At 48.7% G+C, this 9,873-nt stretch overlaps 1 protein-coding gene across 3 annotated transcripts in view; it reads right to left on the reverse strand.

The window, feature by feature from the left end:
• ABI3 (ABI family member 3) overlaps positions 1-9,873 on the reverse strand; it is a 63,948-nt gene that overhangs the window by 35,359 nt on the left and 18,716 nt on the right. For all 3 annotated transcript variants that reach the window (XM_075123565.1, XM_075123566.1, XM_048830443.2), the window contains 2 exons: positions 7,422-7,589; positions 5,489-5,665 (listed from right to left, as the gene is read on the reverse strand). In XM_075123565.1, the coding sequence (XP_074979666.1) occupies positions 5,489-5,665; positions 7,422-7,589 (345 nt within the window). The remainder of the gene's footprint in view (positions 1-5,488; positions 5,666-7,421; positions 7,590-9,873) is intronic.

The following is a 9,873-nucleotide window of genomic DNA, read 5'->3' on the forward strand; positions in this document are numbered from 1 at the left end:
GCTGTCTACAGTTCTGCTAGTACATATGTGCTCCCTGACAATGGACTGGCTCAGTCAGTGGCGGGATTTACCACTGCCCCCCAGGCCAGACAAAGACAACCCCTCAGAGGTCCATTTTTATACACAGATACAAACAAGTTACACCTCACTCCTGACGTATTGAGCTACGACCCCTCTACATGTCCAGGTGCCGCCTATTACCTTGTACATGTTGGTTCAAGCAAAACAACTCTATCCATCATATTATCCTTTTAACCCTGTCTTTAGGATGGGTCAGCATGTTCCTGTAGGCTGAGGGGGAATGTGCTTGTGCTGGAGTGTTCTGGTACCATCCTGGCACGTGTTTACACCACTTGTGCCCACTACCTTTTAGGTATGTGTGTTTTTGCAGCATCAGCCCTCTTCATGCCAGATTCTGTGAGCAGGGCCTGCTTCTTGCTCACAGCTTAACTTTGTTTTATATCAGCAAAGTCTTGCCCGTTACTTTAGCTCAGGCCTTAGGCCTCATACCAGGCCTCTGAAAAAAGGACTACAAAGCGTTTTACAAACTTTCATGAATTCTCCAACCATCCCATGCCACCTTCTGAGGGGCAAGAGTAAAGTGCTTGGCCAAGGCCACAAAATAAGCCATGGCAAAGCCAGTGCTTAGGCTGGGTTAAACCTTTATGGAGCTAGTGGGTGTAACCACCGCCCTTCATTTAAGATAGTATTAAGAAACGGTTAAGCTCCTTTATAGCAGCCCCCACTCCTAACATGCAAGTCTGCCCTGGAAATAGAACTATGTGAGCAGAGGGCTTTGCTGGTGATCTTTTGGGGTAAGGGGGTGTGTATGTGAGAGAGAGATGAGACAAGGCAAGAAAGCACACAGAAGCAGACAGAGCTACACGCACAGCCTGGACAAGTACAGTGGGGAGCTGGCTAAAAGAGGCTTGGGGCTGTAATCAAAGAAACTATCTCCAGTTGTTTGGTTCCTGCAGTGTTCATGGAATCAGGACTTTGTAACTACACAAGATTGCATCAAAGGGCCCCTGACTCCAGCTGGAACAGCCTACAAGACCCCAATTTGTGGCTAGCTGCTTGGGTCAGAAGGGGTGGCACTGGAAATGGGTTCCAGGAGTCATGATTTCCAGCTATCTCTCATAGCCAGCGTGCTATGCTCTCAGCCAGAGCTGGGAATGGAATCCAAGACTCCTGAGGTCCTGCTCTAGCTAGCAGACTATACTCCCTTGCCCAGGACCCCAGAATTCCCGCTCCCTGACCTAACCAATAGACCCTACTCCCTCCCAGAGTTTGACATAGGAGTCCTGTCTCACAGGGCTCCCGCTACACCACACCGCCCAAGGAATCCAGAGTCTCCTGCCATGGCTACACAGGTGTAAAGTAAGTTAGACGGACAACTACAGCGTCTTTCAAGTGCAAATGCTCTCCTCCTTTAACTGTCACAACCTGCAATCTTGTTGCTTCGGAGCAGCAGCCCTGGCAGCCCCAGTAATAGGATGAAGTCTTTTTTCCCCTGTTACCAACAGGCAAAACATCCAAAAAAATTTATACGCATTTCAGAATTGCCACTCTCCTCACTATGCATCACTGCATGTTCTTTTGTACCCTGCCATCACCGAGTGCTAGATCAAAACGAAACAGGACATGCTGTCAATCCACTGAGGAGGTTACACAGCTGCAGCTGCTAGGAGACACACAGTGAAAGAGACAAGGCCAGCAAGCCAATGCACCACTGGTGAGAAGGCTCTCAGGAAAGACGCCCCCTCAAAATGGTGAGCATTGGCACATGGTGCATCACTCCCTTTGCCAGGCACTTTTCCAGAGGAACAGAGCCCAAACTTTGTAACATTGGGCTGATAGTGTCCTACACCTTGTTACACATGAACGCAAAAGGCCGGGTTTCCCCTGGGGTAACTCCACTAAGCCAGTACAGCAACAGCAGGGGCAAATCTGGCCTCTTGATCTGTTCAGACTCTTGTTCACTTTCTCGGGACATTCCTGCTGAGCAAGGCACTAGGGTATTTCTGAACCTGCCGCCCCGTATTAGTGCGTGACTCCTCTTATAAAGTGTCGTGCCTGCCGGAGTGCAGCGAATGAGTTTATCTGAAAGGCTCAGGAGGAAGATGTAAGAGTGGAAAGATTTTCCTGTCACTTGGCCTGAGGTCTAGAATAAAACAAGCAGGCCAGACAGCTTGTCCCAAAGCTGGGATTGGATGGCTCAAGCAGTTGGGATACAGAGCCAGTGACCTCCGAGTTGGAATTAAGCCCATGTTCTAGTGAGCAACCAAAAGGTCTTAGCATCCAAAGGCCCAGTCTGTTCAGGGCCCAATCTGCTCTGTTTCAGCCCAGCTCCCGGTGGACAAGCATCCATGCGATCAGCAGAAAGTGGCTCTCTCAGCAGAGAGCCAAATTAACAGGATCAAGAGGCATGAGCTGAGGACAAGGTGGAAGAAGGTTGGGCCACCATATTGACAAGATTGGGTACATGGCTACACATCTTTCTGTGGCTAGCCAGGCTGTAAAGCCACGCAGCCAGCATCTGTCACCAGTGCCACATTCACCTGCCCTTTAAAATATTTAAAGGGAAAAATAATACAAACTGGACAAGCCCAAACCCTAAGAAAAAGCTCCTACTCCGGTAAATGCAGCATTTTACTAGGGGCCAGGAGCCAAGAGAACATTAACCCACAGGCTACCAGAATTAGCAAGAAAGAAATGGATCAGAACCATTAAGCAGCTGATCTAAAGTCAATGGGTGGGGGAGGGTCTTTCCATTGACTTCAATGGCTTTTGGATCGGGCCTTAAGGAACAGACTGTCACATGAATTCATGCACAGCCAGTACATGCTGATGCTTTGACAAGATGGCCATTTATTTAGCTGAGCACATCGGAAGATCTGGCCTTTATTTAGCTCCCTTGACGGAAGCGAAGCTCATTGGGAAAAAGTCTGACATCTGCCATGCACAAAATAGCACCGAGAAGGTCCTTCAGACCAATGGGGCTGATCACTTAGCCACAGGGAGCAGCAGAAAGCATGCAAGAGCTGGGTGGAGGAAGCAGCCCTTAGAGCTGTGGCGAGCACGCTGCTGAGAAAGCGGAGGCGATCGTGGGAAAAGAGAGCCCGAGCAGACAACTTCCCGTGTCTGCATTAAGCTAGCTGTGGCAGTTTCGATCTCGGGTGGTTACGGTCGTCTCAGATCGCTGGGCACCTAGCTGATGAAACCCTCCTGCATGGGGATTTTTTTTTTCTTTTGGTTTCTTAAAGGTGACTCACAAAAGGAGAAAAAAATAGGGTTTGTTGTGGCACTTTTGCTGCGTTCAGAAGAGATACCAGAAGGGATTCAGACATCTTCTCCTCTGAAGAACTCGCTGGGCAGCTGGAGAACTGGGAGGATTATAACACTACAGATACCAAGGGAGTAACATCAGGGTCACCGAGAGAAGAAAGGATTTTAAGTCGGTGTCTCAGAACAACAACAACAAAGTGTATAATGGCTATTGAATTGTAAACCTGGGGGAGCAAAGCTCCATGGTAACGGCTCAGCATCTCGCCCCCCGACTCCATTCAGGGATGAGAAAGTGACATGCACGCATCTCTGAGGCAACCAAGAAGTTCTCCATCAAAAACAGGGAAGGCAGAAAAAATAAAATAAGCAGCAGCAAAAAGACACCCTTGCAGATCATTTTACTACGTCATATAAAAAGGCGGGGAAACGGCACAAATCCATTTTCTTTTTCTTTGGCAAATGATCTTTACCAACAGAGTCTGAGCAACACATGCCTGGGAGACAGAAATGCAGCACCCAGAGAGATGAAGAGGTTGGGTTGCCCAGTGGTTAGGGCAAATAACACCAGCACCACTCTGGCTCCAGCTCCTGCCAAGGCTTCCATCTCTCATCAAGCTCTGCTCTTTTTCCTTTCAAAGAGGAAGAGGAGGGCTGGGCTGTGGTTCACCAGAGGACTCTAGCTGTCCACAAAGGAAACGCTTAGAGACGCTGTGTCTGTCTGCCTGTCTCTGCATGAGACATCAGAACTCCTGGTGTGTCTCACATACACCCACGCAACCCCACCAAACTCACGAAGGTTGCCCAAGTCATGAGAGCAAGATTTGGACTCTAGTGTTTTCTACAGCAATTTTCTTGTGACTCTGGATTGTAATGCCTGGTTAAAATCCCTGCCATCCCTTTTATTGGAACTCTGGAACGGCTGACTTAGAGGCAGACATCACAAGATCCATCCCAGGTTTTATACAAGACCCTACTGCACATTGGGATTGGACGCTTTGGGATTGGGATTGTTGCGTCATCTGGATCAGCAGCAATGTTGGCTGCATTCAGGGAGGTGTGTGGGCTACTGGCTAGAGCAGGGCTCTGGGAGAATTCTGGATTCTGTTCCCACTTCTGCCACTGACTCACTTTGCGGCCCCAGGCAACTCACTTCACCTCGCTATGCCTCAGGTCTTCCACCTGTTGTGGTGGGATAATAATTCCCTACCTTGCAGGAGTGTTTGAAGGGTTAATTAATGTCTGTAAAACATGGTGGAGCCTCTTTGATCAAAGGGGAAAGTTACATACTCTTCACCATAACACTTCAACTAGCAGAAGAAGGTCTAACATGACCCAAGGGCTGGAAGCTGAAGCTAGACAAATTAAGACTGGAAATGAGGCACACATTTTTAACTGTAAAAAGAAAAGGAGTACTTGTGGCACGAAAGCTTATGCTCAAATAAATTGGTTAGTCTCTAAGGTGCCACAAGTCCTCCTTTTCTTTTTGTGAATACAGACTAACACGGCTGTTACTCTGAAACCATTTTTAACTGTGAGAGTTATTAAACCACTGGATGAATTTACCAAGGGTCATGGTGGATTCTCCATCCCTGGCAATTTTTAAATCAAGATTAGATGTTTTTCTACAAGAAAATCCTCCAGGAATGATTTTGGAGCAGTTCTCTGACCTGTGCTATACAGGACGTCAGACTAGATGAAACTATGAAGAGTGAATAAAGAAGAATTCAGTGAAGCTGAGAGCTCTTTACCTTAGACTAATAGGCCAAGACTTTCAGAGGCGATGCGTGATTCAGAGTGCCTGACTTGCCAGATGTTGAGGATGGCTGATTTTCCCAGAGCAGGTGCTCAGCACTTTCTAAACCTGGCCTTTTCAGATGTGTCAAGTTGGCCTCCCAAAGAAAAATTGGAGGACCTCAAACAAAATTAATACTTTCAAACCGATGACCATACTTTTCTACGGCCGGGTGAGATTATTGTGATCATCTAGCAGCCTGACCTGCATAACACAGGCCACAGAATCTCACCCAGGGAGTCTTCCAGTGGATTTAGTCTTCCCTGCTACGTAAGCAACACCATCAATCCCAATAACTCCCAACTGAACTAGAGCCTCTCTCGTTACGGAGCCTGAGTGTGGTCACTTCAAGCTCCCTGTGACCTGGGATCCATCCGGATGGATTTCACCTGGGGGGTTTATTCTGACCTTTATCCCATGACCAACATCATCCAGGGTGCTAAAGTTGAGGGGTTTCCTGTAGTAAGCTTCCAGGGGTTCCTGATATGTTGGATAGATGATTTTCTGGTAGTGGGGGGGCCTCTTGCAGACTGTCAGCGTTCCAATCTCTCGACGAGCCACTTTCTCCTTGTGCACGTCTACCATCTGCAGAGAGAGACAATCGCCATCCGTCACCTTCCCCGCCAGGGCCTTTCCTCTTGGAGGAACCTCAAACCCCCATAGTTATTCCACTAAGAGGCATGAGTTTCTCCATCTGAAATTCGTGGGGCTCCAAAAGCACTCTTCCCCCTAAATGAGAGGCTCTTGTGTGGAGACCACAGGCCTGGGAGCCAGGACTCCTGGGTCCTCTTCCCAGCTCTGCAATGGTCCTTAAGTCCCAACGCCTCTCAGTGCCTCAGTTTCTCCATCTATAAAGTTGGGGGTGGAGGGGGCAGGGAAGGGTTGCTGCCTCCCGGGGAGGAGTGGTGAAACTTAATGAGGGCTTGCTCCTGAACTCTATGGTGCAGTTCCCACACTTTAATGCTGCAGGATCAGGCATGTGGGGGCAGATGCTCAGCTGAGGTAAATGGACACAGTTCACTGACCTCAATGGAGCTACACCAATTTACACCTGCTGATGATCTGGCCCTTCATGTTCAGAAAGTCCTTTGAGAGCCTCACTAAAAACAAGCAAAGGCCCCAGCTCTTCGCAGCATTTAATCCATTCCTCTGCAGTTTCCTGAGCAGGTTTCCCCCCCCACCCCCTAATTATTTTTCTCCAACTAACAGGAAAGTTACCAGGCAACTTTCATGCACAGGAAAAGGGCTGGCTGTCACTGAACGCTCCACACACATCCGTAGACTCCAAAAGGATAAGGATGGGGGTGGGGGAGCAGTCAGATACACACGGTCTTGCTGGGCAGAGAGTCAAACCCTTCAGTCAGCTATGGGGCCGTCTTTCCTGTGCAGTAAGGGACAGAGCCCACACGAAGTTAGCAGCTCGCTATTCTGTGTGTCAAAATGAACAGGGCTCCTGGGACCCATTCCTGCAGGGCTTTCCCGCTTGTGGGGCAAAGAGGTCTTCGTGCCGTTTGCCTGCGTTGCAGGGTGTGCACATGGGCTCGAAAACTGCCATCGCTTAAGTACCAGTGCAGGATTCTCAGGAGGTGCAGAGCACCCACGACTCCATTCAAACTCAGCGGGAGCTGCAAGTGGTCAGCCCCTGTGAAAATCAGGCCCCACTGTCTCCCCAAAGGGATCTGGGGCACTTTGAAGGATCACCAATTATTCTTCGTGCTATGACAGCCTCACTGTGCTTGGCCCAGATACACCGAGGACGGCTGTAGCTCCGCCAATAGCAATGACTGCAGGCTGTAAGTGCGGAGCGGGGCATGTACAGTAGAAATCCCTCACATGCGGGTATCAAACCCGACTTGAGCCAACAGCAGGATTTGAGCCCCAGACCTTCAGCACTGAAAACACGAGCCTCTACCACACGAGCTAAAGGAGCACTTTCATCAGCTGCTAATATAAACCTCTTACGTGGACCAACCCCTAGCCCAGCGTCAAAGATCCACACGTTTAGCGTGGCCTACCTGCGTGCAGCACAGAAGTCATAGACAGCGGGTGAGGAGTCGGAGGCTATGTCTACGCTGCAATCAGAGGGGCGATTGCTGCACATGTAGACACACCAGAGCCTGCGGTGATCTAGCTGACTCACATAACAAGTGAAGCTGCGGCAGCATGGGCATACACTCAAGCAGTTAGCCCATGTGGCTACGGCTTCTTTGCTGTTGTTATTCACCATCTAGATCAAAGCTAGCTCGGGGAGGTCTACGTGTGCTGTAGTCCCATCGCTGACTGCAGTGTAGACATACCCAGGGTGAACCACCCCCATTGTCTCTAGGCATTTCCCACCCACCTGCGCAATGCAGCAGACGTTGGCTTCCACCCGGTGGAGTTCAGTTGCATGCAGGTCCAACATTTGGAGGACGTTGCTGGCTAGGTTGCTGATCTGGTACGCGACGCTAGCCAAGGACTGGGCACTGTAAGCCATGGTCTCCTCCAGGGCTTTCCTCTTGTCTGTTGCCTGGAACAGAAAACAAAAATGTTTGGGAGTCACCCTGGCCAGACTCTGACACCATTGTGATGGCGCAGTATAAGAACCCAACCGAACGGGAGAGCCAGGAGACTGGCGTGGTCTCAGGGTCCACAGGCTTCTCTGACATTCTACCACTATAATCTTTAAGATGTTTTGTACTGGAGAGGCTCAGGGACTCGGGACTTGGATACCAGCCCTTTGATATCTAGGCCAACAGTTCTGGTGTCTCAAGAGGAGATCAAAGAGGCCAGTTTTCGTTTACATGGGATGAAGAGCTGGTGTAAGGTGCAGGAGTGGACCGCTCTGAAGACTACTTGCCCTGGGGATAAACACAGACTGGGTAGTGTCAGTGCAGACTCCTTCTCCTCCCTGTTCTATCCCCAGCTGACATGTGTAGATGCTGCTCTGGAGAAACTGCCCTCTATCTCCATGGGCCATTTGTTCCTGGCTTCTCTTCTAAGACAGCCAACCAGGGGGCCAAATGTGACATGGACACTTGGACCTAGGAACTAATCTACGACCACCAACTCCATTCACACAGCCTGCCAATCAGCCTTCAGCTGTCAGTGGTGTAACAGACTGGCTACTGTCTATGTGAACCACTGCCCTCTGCTGGATGGATCAGAACTGCTCAGCTGTATGTGTCATAAGCCCTCTACTGTCATAGAACATAAGAATGGCCATACTGGGTCAGACCAAAGGTCCATCTAGCCTAGTATCCTGTCTTCCGACAGTGGCCAATGCCAGGTGCCCCAGAGGGAATGAACAGGTAATTGTCAAGTGATCCATTCCCTGTTGCTCATTCCCAGCTTCTGGCAAACAGAGGCTAGGGACAGCATCCCTGCCCATCCTGGCTAATAGCCATTGATGGACCTATCCTCCATGAATTTATCTAGTTCTTTTTTGGACCCTGTTATACTCTTGGACTTCACAACATCCTCTGGCAAAGAGTTCCACTGTTTGACTGTGCATTGTGTGAAGAAATACTTCCTTTTGTTTGTTTTAAACCTGCTGCCTATTAATTTTATTTGGTGACCCCTAGTTCTTGTGCTATGAGGAGTAAATAACACTTCCTTATTTACTTTCTCCACACCAGTCATGATTTTATAGACCTCAATCATATCCCCCCTTAGTCATCTCTTTTTCAAGCTGAAAAGTCCAAGTTTTATTACTCTCTCCTCATATGGAAGACGTTCCATACCCCTAATCATTTTTGTTGCCCTTTTCTGAACCTTTTCCAATTCCAATACATCTTTTTTGAGAGGAGGCGACCACAACTGGAAGCAATATTCAAGATGTGGGCGTACCATGAGTTTATATAGAGGCAATATGATATTTTCTGTCTTATTATCGATCCCTTTCTTAATGATTCCCAACATTCTGTTTGCTTCTTTGACTGCCACTGCACCTTGAATGGATGTTTTCAGAGAACGATCCACAATGACTCCAAGATTTCTTTCTTGAGTGGTAACTGCTAATTTAGACCCCATCATTTTATATGTATAATTGGTATTATGTTTACCAATGTGCATTACTTTGCACATGGAAATTCCCCTTTAGTTCAAAGGTTAAATGCCTGCTTGTTTTGGAGCAGGAAAATCCCATGTTCTATCCCCAGCATCACTTTGAAGTTCTGAGAGGCCAGAGTTTGAGACAACAATGAACTCCTAAACAGCCTTGGATTTGTTACAATGATTTTCAATCAGGGCCAGAGGCAGAGTTGAAAGGTCCCATAGCCCAGCCCCAGCTCACTAGCGTGATTCCTTTTACAAGGAGCAAACCGGGTGGTGTCCCTGCTCAATTAGACCCCGAGGAGGATAGTTCATAGCTGGCAAGGGGTGGGGCTCTCAGGAAGCGGAACCAACTGACTCTGCGAAGAGACAGTGTCTTTTAATTGGCATTGGGCTTAATTTTAAGATGTTTCCTTCTGCTTTCCAAATGCATCAAACTTCCTTCAGCTGCGTCAACAGAACAAGAGCAGGTCACTGACACCCATTACTCAGGGACACTTGTGTCTGCCTGAAACTACACTATTACTCCAGCCCCACCCTGGCCTTGACAGGAGGATAAAGGCAGCTGTTAATCCCCGTTTGCCGGTATTGTATCCATATTGGTCCCAGGATATTAGAGAGACAAGGCGGGTGAGGGAATATCTTGTATGGCACCAACGTCTGGTGGTGAAAGAGACAAGCTTTCGAGCTACACACACCTTCCCAGGCCTGAAGAAGAGCTCTGTGTAGCCCAACAGCTTGTCTCTTTCATCACCAGAAGT

The sequence above is a fragment of the Caretta caretta genome, chromosome 27 (assembly GCF_965140235.1).
Source record: "Caretta caretta isolate rCarCar2 chromosome 27, rCarCar1.hap1, whole genome shotgun sequence".
NCBI classification, from domain to species: domain Eukaryota; kingdom Metazoa; phylum Chordata; order Testudines; family Cheloniidae; genus Caretta; species Caretta caretta.